Raw genomic sequence first — 16764 nt, 5'->3', positions numbered from 1 at the left:
GCCATGACTGCCCCACTTAACATTTGCGTTTTCTTTTTTTTTTTTTAAACACATAAATCAAGGCTTTTCACAAACGACTTATCAAAACCATATTAACATTTCGAAAGGCATTTCAGCATAGCACTAAAAATGGCATAGTATGAGTAAGAAGTTTTCAATCACTGGAAATAAAGCTGATGAAAAATGCTGGAACTTCCGGTGGTAAAAGAATCACCAGAGGTAGATGGCAAACCTGGGAAACGCAGTAGTAGTCAGGAAATTACCAAGTAGCTGTGACAGCAAGCCCTCTCTAAGACGTACTGTCTTTCTCCTACAAAAAAAGTCACCAGAACATGGCTGTAACACTGGGCATCAATGGGAGGTTCCTTGTCTTAGTCATAAAAGATCTCACCTGTCGTTTAAATATTCTCTGTAGCAATCCTTTCTTGGGTGGCTCTGGGGGGTAGCTTTTGTTTAGGTCGGGTGAAATAGTACCATTTGGTCCAAATACATTCAGTTCTTTGAAACACTCTGTTTCTATCATCTAGTGGAATACCATAAGAAAGAAAAAAAGAAATTATACAACTGCATTAAACATATTCCAGTAGTGCTAGCTTGTCCAAAGTCAGCATCAGGACCAGCAGCTTGAGCTGTGTGTTAGGAGAGTTAACAGTTGAATTCCTGCTGGTGGCTATAGAAGGTAAAGAGGATGCACGAAAAAGAGAGACTGAGTCTGCTCTGCGTGTTTGCAAGTCAGCCACCTTAGAACTTGCCCCATAAAGCTTTCTGTTCTTTTCTTTAGCACTGGGGACAATATTGGGTAAAGACAGGCATACTCACAAAATCCCAGTTATTACCACCCCTCTGCCCAAGTGGATCGGCTGTTTGATCCAGAGTTGGATTACGAAATCTGCTCTTGGCTGTGTTTTGATCTCAAACAGAAACAAAGACCCAGATCTGGAAACCCTGGAGCAATTCAAGGTCCAGAATCAACTGCTGCCGCTGGGACCTGCTGCAGGTACAAGACAACGGGTGAGATCGGGATTGCAAACAGAGGAGCCTCTCACTAGGGCTTCCAGCTGTCCCACGGATGTTCTGCAGAGCTGCTGTCCCAGCACCTCTGTAGCAAGCCAGGAGAAGGAAGTACAGTAGGATCCTTGCCAATTCAGACAAACATGCAGAGCCAACAGATGCAGTCACCTGAGCCTGACATCTGTGGTGCGTTATGGATCTTGAAAGAGGCCATTTGTAACTTATGAAAGCATTAGAGTCTGGCAGGTTGTCCAGTAGCTATATATCACCGGAAATGTACAGCTCCTCTTAACCCACCTGTGCTAGGGATTTTGTTGGAGTAATTTTACTATGGTACATCCTTACCTCATTTTGCCATGGAATAGACACTGATCCTGTGGAAAACTTGGAATAAAAATCATCATCTGTTTGGTCCAGGTTAACTCCTTTCACTGTGGAGAATTGCTCGATGTCTAGCACATCCTTGCAGTATACAGCTCTGGGCTAGCTCAGCAGAAAAAAAAAAAAGAAAAACAGCAAGAGAAAAAATACTTTTGAGTCTGACCATGTGCTTTCATTCACAGATTCAGTCGAGTATGCCTAACGACAAGTGACTATCTGCATCCCGCTTCTCTAGGCTTGCTCTGCCTCCACGCTTATCATCAAAGCTGACTCTGCTTTCAGCGTGTTAAGCTTCCCGCTTTGAAGTTCTTAAAGCCCCAGCACAGGCAAAGTGGGTTTTAGTCATCCCTGTGCCATATGGTTAAGAAGTGAGAGGAAAAGGACAGAAAGAGCAAGAAAATCGAATCCTTCAGTAGCCTTTTCTTTTAGAGAGGGAACAACAGAAAATCAGAACATTTACAAGTGACGCACTGGAGAGCCCTGAAAAGGGATCTCAGGTAGAAGTGTCCTTCTGCTCAGGTAGCTGTGGAGTTTGCAGCTTAAAAGTTTAAAGGAATGTATATACTAATTGCTAAAGAAAACAGAAGAGGTTTGGCATTTTTCCATTGTTTTTATTAATAGCTCAGCTGCTGGAAGCTGTCCAGAATCACCTCTATTAACTCTTTTAACTTGGCTGCCTTTCCTCAAACAAATAGTCAAATGGCTTTGCCTTTTTAAACAGCTTAATCTTCTGGGATGACGGCCACAGGACTCATTGTAGTGACGCTGCTTTTAGCTCATAGTCCAGCAGTCAGCCGCAGAAAGCAGAAACGTCGTCACTGGCTACCTGTCGTGGTTGGCGTGCTCATCTGCAAGCCTAGAGAGCTCCCATCAACGACACCGTTCCCCTCCGATGCGCAGGAATAACTGAGGGGGGGTTTGTGGGACCAGCCTGACCGGCCGTGAATCCTGCTGCCGACATGTGGTACCGTGACCGCACAGCCCAGGGGCCCAGCCCTGCAGTGTTCTGTCCAGATCTGAGCGGTGCAACCTGACAAACCAAACCGATTCCTGGTGGAAGTCCTACTTGCTGGAGGCAGCATCCCTCTCCATTCCCGACTGCTGCAATCCACGACTTTTTTGTGGAGACAGAGTAGTCTCAAAGAGGATGGAGAGCCATGGGTTGGATTACAACCTCTGCCATTGGCTATTTAGCTTTGGGTGATTCAGCTGACTTGGAAATCCATGGATGAAATGCCAAAGAAATTAAATTAGGGGCAGCTCTTGAGTTCCCAATAAATAGCCATAAAGTTTATGTGCTTCTGCTTTAGAAAATACGTCTATAAGAGGTGCCTTGTAGGCCTTACATGCCACCGTTAAGCTTTTAATACACTCTGGCAGATCCCAAATTTGAGCCCAGAATTTTCTAATTTTCTGCATCAGAAAGAAATAGTAGCTTGTCTCCTATTTCTTCCCACTAAAGCAGGTCATAACACCATGGGCTAATTGGCAGGAATAACTAGGCCACATAGTAAAATGTAAAGCAAAACCAGAGCAGCTAAAGTAAACTTTTGCAGCGTTCAAACCACTTTGGTTTGGTGGAGTTTTCAGCAATGTGAATGAGAGCTGCCAAGATGTTACTTTCCTTAATACGTTAAAATGGCAGTGTTTACTTAGAACCATATGGGAACTTCAAGGATAGAAGGTCTAGCCAGAAAGAGAGCCCTGCAGGAGGAAAATCATCAGATAACTCTGTGCACTGGGGTAGAGACCGATACCACAGAAGGGTGGAAAAAGTTTTGTTATTGCCAATGTAACAAAGACTTTCAGTATGCGCAAGACCGGTGTGTAAAACTGCAGAAGGCCTCCGTGTTGGGTTCTAACACTAACAAGTTCAAAATGCTCTCTCAGGCCCAAGTCACCTCCTGTGCTTGAGGTGACACTTGGTATCTGAACCTGGTTCAGGCTCTCTGTAGCGAATGCCTGCTTTCGTGATGACGCAGTCCATTCCTCAGTTCTGCAGAGCTTTGGGCTTTGTAATTCTGGTCTCACCTCAGCAGGTATATCTCTATATCTGCACGCAGACGCGTGGCTTTCAGCGCTGGCTGTTTTGAGCACCACCTGGTCCTGAGTGTATTTATTCTCACACTGCTGCCATGGATAAGGGAACACGAAGGTTCCCAGTTCAAAGTTTGGGAACTGAGGCGTGACCAGATGAAGTGGTGCCTCCACTGTCACACAGGAAGACTGCGGGAAAGCAAGCTGGAATGAATCAAGCCCCGGGTTACCAGCCCGCGTGGAGGCCCACCCAGCCACCCACCCTGCAAGCACATGTCTACAGAGCAGCTCTCCTCCTCCTCCTCCCAGCCTGCCCTCTCCAGCCCTACTGCGTATCGCATCTTCCTAGGGCAGCTGCCCGTACAGGGACTGATGACAGCTCAAAGAGAGAGAAGTTATTTTAGCAACAAATCTCTTGCAAGAGGCCACTGAGGGGGTTCTTCCTGTCGTACTTACATCAGGGATGAAGGGAGGATCCAGCATTCCTGCTTCTAATCGCTTGAAATTCATGCTCTTGAAAAAGGGGTGCCTCTTCACTTCTGTGGCACCTTCCCCTTGACACCCCAGCCGCTGCTTCACATCTTTGGTGAGGAGCTGAAACATGCCAAGAGGAATGGTGAAGGTGTCAGGAAAGCAACAGCTCCACAAAGATATTTTTATCTCCAGTTGTTTTTGAAAGTGCCCAGAGGGAAGTACAGAGGGGAACTCTAACTGCTGTTACTTCGTGGCCGAAGTTAAACGGATTAGACTGCGCTGTTCTACACGCCGGTGTAGAAATTACCTGCTGTAAAGTGTTTACAGTCAAAACAGAGACCACTGCTGCTACTTACTTCCAGTCAACACTTTCAAGAAGAGGTCTGACATACACTAATAACATGTATAGATGCATACTCGAAAGTCCCGTGTGATTTTTCTCTTTTTTTTTCGTGTTGTTCTTGTAAGAATAATTTTCCCACACCGCTTAGGCTGAGTGACTCCGCTATCAAACTGCATTTCCCTCCGCCCACTGCAGTATATTCTAGCGCATCGCACGAGACATTGACCCGGCGCTTTGTGCTCATGGGGCTGTCTCTGCTGGACTCAAGGGGAGTTTTGTCCGTGATGCCAGTGTTGGCAACCACCCTCGGTTCAGCCTTGTTTGCTTTCAGAGGAGGGCAATGCACCACCTCTACCTGCTGCAGCAAGCCCTGCCTGTTGCCTGGGTATCTGTGACAGAGTGAGGGAGGCTGACTGAGCTCAGCATCCTCGGTCTATAAGTCCAGCCATGAACACGTACGCGGGGGTGGCAGGTCCTAGAAGACCTTGTATGGATGGACTAACTGATCTGCAGGAGAACAGCTCAATGGAAGAACAATTCTGGCACCGACTCGGTGGATGAGGAGACAGACCACGTAGCTAGACCTTCACCAAAATGCTGCTCTTTTAAATCCCACGCGTAGAACCAAGCCGGCTAAACCGACGGCTGGAGAGACCACGTCTACCCAGCTGCAGAGCGGCAGAGCTCAGAGAGCAGCGGCTGGCGCACAAAGACCATCGCTCGGGACAGGGACCCTTCCAAACCGCTGACTGCAGGCAGCCCCCGGAAAAGCGAAGGTTCACGGATCTGCTTCCTTTTTCCCCCCTTTCCATCCATCTTTGCGGAAGCCTGCACGGTGCTCTCTTAGATGGAGGAGGGAAAAACGCAGCCCTGAACCCGCTCCGGGATTCATTCTGCCCAGGGCTTTCAGCCGCCAGAGACGCGCGACAGCAAACCCGACACGCACCCAACGCTGCGGGGGCCTCCGCGCCGGGGGAAGAGCCGACAGCCCCGCACGGCAGCATCGCGGCGGGAGGGGGGCAGGAGCGTGGGCCAGATCCGAGCCTCTCGCAGCGGGGCACCCCCCGGGGCAGTGCCGGGAGCGGGGCGGGGGGGGAGCGCGGCTGCCGGGCGCGGCGGGGCCGCGGGGGGGCGGTAGAGGAAAGGGCAGCGCGGCGGGGCGGCGCGGCGCGGCCGCGGGGGGGCGGTAAAGGGCGGCGCGGCCGGGCGGCGCGGCGGGGCCGGGGCGCCGGCGGGGCCGGGGCGGCGGCGGGGCCCGGGCGGGGCGGTGAGGCCTTCCGCGCCCCCGGGGACGGCTCCCGGAGAGCGAGAGGCCGCGGAGCTGTCGGGCGCTCTGCCCTGGGGCGAGAGGGGGAGCGGTGCTTGGGGAGGGGAAGCTTCACCCCTCAGCTCCTCTCCCCGTCTCAAGCTTCGCTGCTCCGAAGCGGGAGGTGGGAGGCAGCGCTCTCCCATTGCCTTCGGTCCCGGCTGGGCTGTGCGGGCCGATCGCGCTGAAATAATTCACAAAACTCCCCGCCCGGGGTGGTTTGGGGTCTCTGAGCATCTGAGTCGGTGAGGGGACCAAGCCCTCGGGACCCCACGGAGCCGGGCAGCTTCCCCGCCAAGGCACAGGGGGTCTGGAGATGGTGCTTGTAGGCTCCAGGACCCTCTGGTTGTGTTGCTGTCTCAGCTACATCACTTCCATGAGGAGGAACCTTCAAAGAACTGTTTGCTGCTAACGGGGGGTTGGTCATCTTTCCTCTGGTGTCTGGCTAGAGCGGGGTTTTCTTCTCCTTATCATGGGTTTGCAGGGTCGCGGCTCTCCAGGTTTCTCTGAGTGCCCTGCTGCTCCCTGGGCATCAGTGGTTTTCTTATCTGACTTCCACAGCCTCCTCAGTTCTGCATTTGTGTCCTAGGGCCGTCATTTCCAGCCTGAGACAGCAAATGGCTTTGGCAGTCAGCGTGCTCCATGTATGCAGAGACCATCCTCAAGCCAGTCCTGAGCAAGCTACAACGGCAGAGGCCAAGCAGGCAGAAGAGGTGGTGGAAGGGTGTTTGGGACATAAAGGGAGAGTCTTCTGCTCAGCTCTTTCTGCCTCAGCGTTCACAGCAGCAATAGCCAGAGGAGACTGTATGGATGGAGGGATGGAGGAAAAGGTAGTGGTCCTGGCCACAACAGCATCTTCCAGCTTCCAGACAGCAATGACCCTTTCTTCCTCACAGTTTCCTCTGCTTCTGCTGCTGTCTGGTGGTGACATCTGGTCTGACTGGTCACCACGACTGGCTGGTTTGTAGATGGAGGAAGACTTCAAGAAACATGTCTATGCCTTGCCAATCCTCTGAGCGCATAGATTCATGTGATACAGCACCATATTGATCCAGCTCACAGGAAAAGATCTTTCTCAGGTCACTTGTCTGGAGCTTGCTTTTCCTGAGCAGAAGGAAAGAGGGATGTTCTGCTTTCAAATCCTTGCATGAGACTTTGAGCTCTCATGGTCTTGAGGTAAGGGTTTTTGTAGTGGGGTTTTTGTTTTCTTTTGTTTTTTAAATCCCAAGAGGCATATGGATTGTCTGACAGAAGAAGATTTCTTTGTAATTCCCAGCCAAGATCTGGTTTGCTCTGTTGTGGCTGGGCAGAGAAGACAAAAGTTCTTTTGATCTTCTATTCTCATGTTGAGAGGCCTCTCCTGACAGGTGGGAACAAGAATCTGAAGGCAGAAGGACCACTTTTACTACTCATGGCTCTGATATACTTTTGGAAATGATACTGTGAAGCTTTCAGGAATGGTGCGGCTGAGGAGCAAGCTGCAGTAGGAAGGGGTAGATTTGGACTTGCCTGTAGATGACAAAGGAGACCTCTGCAGTCTCTGCTCTACAAGTCAGTTGTGAAGGGAAGAAAGGGGGTTACTTTCCGGTCTGTGCAGCCAGTAATTCTCCTGCCTCTGGACTAAGTGAGAAGACCAAGCTAATCTGGGAATTCACCCTTGCTAGGCTGTAAATGTTAGCAGCTTTTTGGAGTATGTGGTCAGAGCACAGGGTGGTTGAGGATAGAAAAAGGTGGTCTGGGGATTCCTGGGCTCCTCCATGATAAAGAAGGGAACATTCAGTAACCTCAGATGCGAGAAGGAAGTCTCTGGAGCTGGTTGTGGGTGGCTGGCCGCTGCAGGCTGAAAGACACAAAAGGGAACAAGCCACGGGGAATGGGCTGGGACTGTAAGACCACAGAAAGGAGAGGATGCTCCTGCAAAGCCCTGCTGAAGGGGAGCAGCTGCCTGCCTCTTGAGGAGAGTCCCAGCAGAGTCTCGATGCTGAAGAAGTAAGAAATTAATGGAATTTGGTAAGCTGTAGCTGCAGCCAGCTCTAGAGATGGCAACAGATGAAACCAGACACTTCTCCTGGCTTCTGTTGTGGATCAAGAGATAGCATGGACTAGAATATTTTCCAGAAGGGAAAGTCCTTCCTTTCTCCAAGGAGTAATGAGTCTTGTACCATTTCCTGCAGCCCCAGCAGCTTTCTGCAATAGTAAACCTGCATAATAACCCGAAATATGCATCCCATTTGGGAATCTGACCAGGGAAAGAAAATGGAGATAACAGCTGTATGTTTTGAGTCATCTCTACGCTTTTGTTTAATTCAGTTTCAAAGGATGCATTTAATATGAATAGAGAGCCGAACAAAAGCAACTACATCAGGCTGATGACAAGCCCTCCTGGGACAGCAGTGCAATGACCCAATCAAACATAATTTAAGTGTAATTCTACAGCCAAAGCCTGTGGAGAATTTGCAGAGCTTCAGATCTGAAGATGGCTTAGGCCATCCAACCATGCATGAAGTTGATAGCAAGGAGCAGAGCTTTACGTTCAGTAACAAAGGCTCCAGATGACACTGGATGTGTGTAGATGATGGCAAGCTTTAGTCTACAGAGTTATGGGCCCAGCGTGACTAGAACAGGACTTTCAAAGAAGACTCTTGAGTAGCAGCCATGAAGTTACATTAAGATCTTTTTCTTGATATAAAGAACTCTCTGAGACTTTCATGTCACTCATTTGATCCCCGCTGGAGCTACAAACTCTGCAATGTCTGAGACTTTCTGCACCACTTTGTTTTGCTTCTTTTATAAAAAGAAGCAACTGTTGTGGGGATTGCTAAAAAAAGCCAACAGTCCCCAAAGCACTGCTTTATTTATCTTCATGTGATCAGTCAGTTCCTATCCAGATCACACCATGTAATAAATAACTCCAAGTCCTAAGATGTTAATCGTAAAATTATAGGAGTAAGGGAAACTTTTTGTACGGTGAGAATGCTAAAACTTGCTGCTCATGAAAGGAGAAAAGGGAAACGGTAAAACCACTTCCATCGACCCAGCTGATCAAGTAGTTTAAGGGATCACCTAGATAAATTTCAACCCTGACACAGGAGTAAACATACTATTTTTAACAATTTTTAGAGAATAGAAAAGTAATACTATGGTCACCTCTAGATTACTAAATGAGACAAGACAGTGGTGTGGGAACTGAAGATGCCAGAATGACATAAGTGGCTGTGTATTGCACTGCTTATGCTTATGAAATCACAGCCCAATCCGGCCAGCTGAAATGCTGAAGAGTCAAAACCCTCCCAGGCATGGGTGACAAGCTTACTGCAAAGGCATACTACAGAAGATTTATTATTATTAGCAATAGCAGTGATAGTCATTTGAAGAGCACCTTGATGTGTGTGAGGTGCCTCTTAGGAGAGATGAAAGAGTGGTTACTCTCAGGCAGCACTGGTAAACTTTAAGGTGTCATAATGTGTGAACAAGTTGGTTTCCAGGGATGAAAGCAGAGAGAAGGGATGAAAGCAGGCTGGAATAGTAGCACTGTGAAGATGATGGAGTTTCTGGTGGTGAATAAGGAAGAGAAAACATTGCTTTTGGGGAAAAAAGAATCCGTCATCTTTTAGTTGGCTGGGGAGGCACTTTGGGAAGGCAATGGAGATCAGAATCACAGAACAGCTGAGGCTGGAAGGTGCCTCCAGAGATTGTCTAGTCCAATCCCTCTGCTCAAAGCAGAGTCACCCACACCATGTTGAAGGCCATGTCCAGTTGGTTTTTGGATATCTCCAAAAGACTCCACAGCTTCTCTGGGCAATCCGTTCCAGTATTTGACTACCCTCACCACGGAAAAGTTTTTTCTGATGGTCGGAGGGACCCTCCTCTGTTTCAGTTTGTGCCCATTGCCTCCTGTCCTGTCCCTGGGCACCAAACCAAGAGTTTGGCTCTGTCTTCTTTGCACCCTCCAGTCAGAGATCCCAGGAATAAAAAGCATCAGGGAAGACAGTCTGCAGGAAACTTAGACAAGCAGCACACTGACAGAGTGACAGAAGAGCGCAGCAATACGGGCCCATCCAATACTGTTGACTTGAATGCACTTCAAGTCACATCTTTGGATGCGAGACTGCACTTGTCAGAGGAAACACACATGTACATCAATGAAGTATAAGTCGCAACAACACAAATAGGGAGCATTTCCTAGAAAGATTGGATTTTTTCACAGAAAAAACACACCATGAAGCAGTTATGTTATATGAGAACTATGGGTTGGGGAGCTTCCCAGAAAGCCAGCTGCCCCTGTTCCTAATTAATTATTATTCATCTCTGTTTCAGTCCAAAATGAGGTCTGATTTATGGGAAATTACTTACAAAATGAAACATGGAAATATGGAATGGGTGATAATTAATGGCAGCTATGACATGTGCCTGCAAGAATGCAAAGGGCATAAACATCCAGGAATGCAAGGTTGACATGGGGTGACACTAAAGGGTTCTCCTATGAGTAAATGAATAAAGACAATATATTTCCTCATGGAGATGCTATTAACTCATGGAGTAAGCTTGGAAGAGAAGGTTAGGCGACACGGTGGAAAACATGTTCCTCACTCCTACCCTGAAGAGTCCACTACAGAAAAGCCTTTTGTCTTGGATCTTTGTGAAGGCTCAAGTTAGATTTATGTGCTGCAACTTTATGCTTCATTTTGCAGGTATGATGTGTACTTAATTATGACTTTTTGTTTCCCTGTTAAGACGCTGATACAAAGCAACAAAGTTCTGGTTTTCAATGTAAAGAGCAAAAAAGAATTTGAGGAAATATATTTGAGTCATGGATTTTTAAAAATACCACTTGATGAAATAAATGATGTTTGGATGGAAAACCACAAATGTGATCATGCTCAATATCAGAAGTAAGGCTCTTCCAGCCTTAAGGCACAGTAATTTTAATGCATTAATGTTCAAAAAGGACAGGATTATCTTTGGAACCATGAAGAGTTTGCACCAATCACCTAAATAAACATGCCACGTGATTGGACAGTGAAGCAGTAACGATCAAGTTGTCAGGAGTGATTTACATGTAGTTCATGCTTCCCTGAGGCAAGGGACAGAACTAGATGGCTTCCCGAGGTCCTCGATTCCCTGTAACCATAGGCTCTATGACCTGAAGATGAAGCTGACCACTAGAATATAACGACTTCCACTGCCTACTGCCCTGGGAGTGGTAGGTCATCTCCAGCACTACCCCATCAATGCTACATTTAATTCTTCTCAGCTTTAAGTTCTCATGGGCTTGGTTATTTTCACAGCATACTTTCATTCTGTTATGCCTCATGCCTGCAACTAACTACAGAACAAGCAACAAGAATATAATTTTTGCCTCATGACATTTTCATTTCATGCCAACAGCAGGACACGCACAAACTCTGTGCCACTCCAGCAGACGCTGCTCCTCACCTAGTGGGAGCTGAGATGCTACTAGAGAAGAGATGGCAGGCTGTCTGAGCACATGAAATGGTCTGTAAGAGCCTGTGGCTGTCCTAGATTCTCCCACGCCATCTTCACTGGAGGGGTCTGAATTGCAGATGAAGGGCAGTGAATGGCCTAGAGTATCTATCAAGAGTGATGTCAGTTAATGACTACCCCGGGGATTCAGCAATGAACTGGTGCACTGTGAGTTAATGACTTCCAGGCTTGATAATTGGCAATGCTACCACTATTATTTTGCAAGGAGACTTCAGTGTTTTTTCATGAAGCCGGCCAACCAGAATGTTGTTGATCTGCTGTTTGATTGCCTGTTGCACAAGATAGTGGTGAAACTCTCACTACCTATTTGTTGACTTTTCTTTCCCTTCATGCTCTCTCTACCAGTATACACAGATATGTCATTGTCTCCAAAGGAGACTTCACTCTTTGGTAAACAACATCATGAAAAAGGCCTTATTCCTTTCCAAACTACAACTCAGCCTTCTAAAGATGGATGTCGACAAGACACTGGTGAATTCAGACAGAGCTTTGAGATTTCTCAGAGGGTTTGAGGACTTCCATTGTCAGACATGGCTATTGTGCTATGAAAATGACTCCCAGCTGAAAGAGTGAGAAAACATTTTAAAGGACAGCTCAACAGTATTAAAAAAAGCTGGATACCCTGGCACCCCAGGGGAAAAGCTGCTAACAAAGTTAGTGAGATGGGGTGGGACAACATTTAAGTGTCACAATAATTTCATTGCATAATCTTTGTCCTGCTTACCCCCAGCTCTCACCAAAGACAATGGAAGCATGGGGTTTTCAGTTCCTTGCAGGAGACAATCAGAGTCTTGCATCATCAAGTCCTTTTTATTTTTTCTACAAGATTATAAAAGACAGAAATGCATTCTTGACTGCAAACTAACATTCAAAGTCTCACGAGAATAGATACCGCTCCCTTGGCCATAAAACTTTGGCGAGGACTCAAGATGACCGTGATGAATCTCATGGAGAAGCAAGCCCAAATAAACACAAATTGAATAAACAGAGAATGCAGTCATCCCACCAACAGATGAGCTTGGTGAGTCCTTGTCTCTGCAGCCCCTCTACGGTACTGTGTTACTGCTCTGACTGTGTCAACTACAGCTTGCTAATGAAGCTGCCACACTGGGCATTCAAGCCCCTTACCATTTTACAGATGGACTTGGCCTCCTCAGAAAACTTATGGGAGTACACCTCTTCTGTCTCCAGCACTCTTCTGTCCACTTCTTCCCTCTTCACCTTCTCTTTCCTTCCACGAAATGGTGATTGCCCAGCAATCATTTCATAAATGAGGCAGCCTAGCCCCCAGTAGTCAGGGCTGAGTGTGTATCTCTGGTTGTTCAACACTTCTGGAGCTGTGGAGGAGAAAGATGTGCCTTGTGGGAATGCTTGATATTTACATAGGCAGAAAACTTACATTTCTAAAAGTTCCATTTTGGTGACTGAATAAACATGCACAGAGAATGGTGGGTAAAATATAAAAATAGTCCCTGATATCTCTTGACGGCATCACAGAAAATGCAGCATGCTGCGTGCCACGTTTTTTTCTCTACATGCTACATGCTATGTGGGTGCTGTCTTCTGACTTCTCTACCAAGGCAGGCCAATTGAAAAAACAAAAAGAAGTCGAAGCTAAGTATTAAGCAGAGGCCCAATCTTAAGAGTCCTTCCAGACTTCTCCATTTAGGGAAGAAATGACACAGAAACACACATCCTGTAAACCACAGTGACATTTCTTCAAAAGTAAATTCTGTCTTTTGGATCAACTTATAACTTGTTTTTTCCACCCTTTGAAAAAAAAAAATCAATTTATTTCATGTTGCAACCACCCAGTGAGCTTTGGGCATATAGTCATTGTCTTGCAGGCATCCTCACTGCGGACAAACACACACAAACATGTGCTCACAAGCGCAGGGTAGTAGTGTGCGCACAAACTTAGACTGAGGTAATAAAATTTAGAAACGACAACTGATTTGCTTGCTTTCATTAAAGTCTCCATATGGTGTAACAGTGGCTCGTATCGTCCAGCTTCTATTTAGTCAAATAAGCATAAGGAATTTTTATTCCAAGAAATATGCCCACCCAGAGAATGCATGAAAATAATTACATTGAGTTTATAAAACAGTTCTAATAAAATCAGGGAGTGTGTTTTTTACCAATGCCCAAAGCTCTACCCTTCTTTTGTGCAGCCTCCTCTGCGCATAGGGGAAGACTCAAGATGACCATAGGTGTGCACTTACCCATTTTATCATAAACATACAAATACATTTAAACTATTGCAACCAGAAAGCAACTTTTCTTTTAGCACATAGCCCTCCAAAAATAAATCTACGCTAAAATCACTTCAATCCCAGTTGTCTCCCCTTTTAATTTCCTTTGCTGATTTAAGATTATAGACGAGTCTCATTAACAGCTGCCGTGGTCCATCCTTTCACCCACTTCTGATTTCACAGAATCACAGAATCACAGAATGGTAGGGGTTGGAAGGGACCTCTGTGGGTGATCTAGTCCAACCCCCTGCTGAAGCAGGGTCACCCAGAGCAGGCTGCACAGGACCGCGTCCAGGCGGGTCTTGAATATCTCCAGAGAAGGAGACTCCACAACCTCCCTGGGCAGCCTGTGCCAGTGCTCCGTCACCCTCAGAGGGAAGGAGTCCTTCCTCATGTTCAGGTATAGCTTCCTATTGCCCCTTGCCCCTTGTCCCATCACTGGGCACCACTGAAAAGAGTCTGGTTAGTTCCACTAACCTGACTTCTTGGTGGGTTGCTGCAGGGAACTGGACCCAGCTGAATGCAAGTCTTTTTCTATTCATTTTCTTAAGCTTATGTGGCAGAAAGATCTTTGAAACTCGAGTAATCTCAGCAAAGTATCAAAAAGATGATCTACTGAAGACTTACCCATATACCCTACTGTTCCTACTCTTCCACGGATTGATTCACCCTCAGGGATTTTAACAGCTAGACCCAAATCAGATATTCTAATATGGCCTGGAAGGAAAAAAGAAACAAAACAACACAAAGCAGATACAGTAAGGTGACCCAAATTAGTCCAAAACCACAACTGTTGCCATTGCTACCAATACTCTTACAATTTACTGTTCAGACATTTTAAGAAAAAAGTGTTCTGAATTGCTGAATTGCAGTCGTTTCATTGATAAGGAAAAGAGGAATTATTAAGGGCATCACAATGCAGTGGAATTAATTTTAACAGTGAGGCTACGGACTAGATTGTGTTAGATATTGTAAAACCAACTGAAAAAAGGCAATGAGAAGTACGCGGTGGGGAGGTATCTTGAACTGAGGACAGGGGATGGATGGGCTTATGGAATTCTGTAACTCTGACGGCTGAAGGGGCTACATCTGCTCTGTAAGTCAGCGTGGGATTTGATTATTGCTGCCTTCAGCAACAAACGGATACCTGGGTTTGCATAAAATGGGAGTTGGCGCAGCAAAGGATGAAAGTACTTTGGAAAATGGGGTGGGGAGCAGAGATTTAGAAATCCCAACTTCCTTTGTGTTGTGTCAGCCTTGCAACAACAAGCATGGAAAAAAACAGGGATAAAAAGGCCGACATCCGCAGCAAAACTGTGCTCTCGAGAACAAACCCTGCTGAGCAGCATGGCTGCTTCACTCCACCCGTGCGGCGAGCTCCAGCACTTCGCCCACCCCAAGACAGGAGTATTATTGTACGCTGAGCCTCTTAGTCACTTCAGAGCATTATTTGTCTTTGTGCAACATATATCCTAAAACTAACTTAATCTACTTTACTGTGAAAGCATGTGTGTAAACCACTGAGACTTACCATAATCATCTAGCAGGATATTTTCTGGCTTCAAATCTCTGAAAATGAAAGACAGGCGTTATTTCTGTAAAGCTGGTTTTGATAACATAACCATACGACAGAGTGTGAGTGCATTTATTACTCGTAATAAACCAATTGAGTGTCAACTCAAACAGCAAGGAACTCATGGAACCAGTACAACTTTCTACAACTCACTTCACAGATAGACTGAAACCATATGTCTTTTTCTAAGCTGGAGTTGCATTTTTTCACTAAGCCAAGCTTTTAGGTCCTAATCCACTCTGTAACGGACTCATCCATCTAGCCCTGCAAGCCCTGTAAACCAAGCCCTCTAGTCCTGTATGTTGTTAAATTTCTGTCACATTTTCTGTTATAAAATATTTTGTTAAAAATAAAAATATTTGAAATTTTGAAGTACTTCATTTGCATATGAAAATGGAAATAGCAATCTGTTGGGCTCAAAGTTTCCATGCCTGGCATCGGACTCAGACCAAATATGCGAATGTGTGTACATGCACTTGCACACATGTGTAATAATTTCAGCAAGTTTGGAAAACGAGGGGAAGAGGGGGGAATGCTGTGCCCAGATTAAAATTCTTCTTACAAACATTTGTGAAACTCTAGTGCGTATGTGGTTTGGAGCAATGCCATGAAAATTGGCAAGGTGGTCACTCTGATGTCAAAGATGTGCCTTCTACTGCTCCTGTGGAAAAAAAAACTCTCCGAAATCTGGCCAAGTTATAAACTTCTGGGGAAAAAAAAAAAAAATCTCAGTTTTCACACATTCAGCAGAGCCTTGGCAGGTCATTCTTCTGAAAGGTTTGCCTGCACCAAACCCGCTCCACCAGCTGCCGCTTCTAGTCGCTGCCCAGGCCAGCCGCGCTCAAGCCCCCTCGCTTGACCCAGGCTGTTTTCCCCGCGTGCGGAGCCGAGCACACCTCTGCAGCCCCCGCCGCCGTTCCTGGACACGGTGGGCTGCTGTCGGGCGGGAGCTGGGCGGGCTCCTTCCCATCCTCCCTCTGCCGCGGAGCAGGGATGAGGGCACAGCCTGCCGCTGGCGCAGAGCGGGAATGAAGCCAGCCCGGATGATGGGGCCTGGAGGTGTCGGGAAGATGGGGACGTGCTGGGCAGGGATGTCCCAGGAGGGCCGTGCGACGGGAGAAGGCTGCGCTGGCTCAGGAGCCTGAGTAAGGCACCAGGGCGGCCGGGGGAAGCAGGGAAAAACGTATCGCTGCAATTCACAGCGTCATGCCCTGACTTTTATCTGATTGACTCCTACTGAAACACAGCCTTCAGCCTGGTGCAAATCCAAGAAGTGCTTGGCCTCGTCTGTTTTTAAGGCTTCCTCGCATTTGTGACCCAGCTTGATTCTGTTAGCTTCCCAGCAAGACGCGTTTCTTTTCAAAGAGCAAAGAGAGGGGGGCCCACGAGAGAAAGCCTCGCACCAGGAGACCAGTGCACTGCACAGAGCCTGTGCAGGAGCCCGCCCTGTGTTTCAAGCCGTACCGCTTCAGCGTCGTGAACTTTCCTGTGAATGGAGAGGGGTATTTTATAGTTTTGACAATGCTGAGATTAAAAATTCAAAACTTGTCTCATTTTTATTTATTATTTCAAGCAAGAACATAGAGCGCTATGAACAATCTCCTCTTCTTGCTTGCTTCAGACCCTCTTGACCTCGCAAGATAAACTTTACCGGGTGCCCAGTGGTACCAAGCCTACTTTTCAAATAAACAATACTGAAATATGTGAAGGGCAGCTGAATGCAGAAGAAAAGCTGTGATTTTGTTTAACATACCACTGCGGGCTTTCCCTGCCTATCACCAGAAGATTTCCAAAGCTGCAGCAACACGGTCGAGGTTGTTGCCTATTTATTTTTAAAAATCTATTCCGAATCCCTTAAGAACTATTTCCTTGAAGAACTGAG

The 16764-nt window shown here is 46.8% G+C and overlaps 1 protein-coding gene across 3 annotated transcripts in view; it reads right to left on the bottom strand.

Annotated features, from left to right (window-relative positions):
- The window catches only part of GRK5 (G protein-coupled receptor kinase 5), a 171371-nt gene that overhangs the window by 8508 nt on the left and 146099 nt on the right, over positions 1 to 16764 (bottom strand). For all 3 annotated transcript variants that reach the window (XM_075423829.1, XM_075423830.1, XM_075423831.1), the window contains 6 exons: positions 14841 to 14878; positions 13937 to 14026; positions 12186 to 12394; positions 3886 to 4023; positions 1357 to 1494; positions 392 to 523 (listed from right to left, as the gene is read on the bottom strand). In XM_075423829.1, the coding sequence (XP_075279944.1) occupies positions 392 to 523; positions 1357 to 1494; positions 3886 to 4023; positions 12186 to 12394; positions 13937 to 14026; positions 14841 to 14878 (745 nt within the window). The remainder of the gene's footprint in view (positions 1 to 391; positions 524 to 1356; positions 1495 to 3885; positions 4024 to 12185; positions 12395 to 13936; positions 14027 to 14840; positions 14879 to 16764) is intronic.

The sequence above is a fragment of the Opisthocomus hoazin genome, chromosome 6 (genome assembly GCF_030867145.1).
Source record: "Opisthocomus hoazin isolate bOpiHoa1 chromosome 6, bOpiHoa1.hap1, whole genome shotgun sequence".
In the NCBI taxonomy this organism is placed as follows: Eukaryota; Metazoa; Chordata; class Aves; order Opisthocomiformes; family Opisthocomidae; genus Opisthocomus; species Opisthocomus hoazin.
This window is presented reverse-complemented; position numbering and strand designations above follow the sequence as displayed.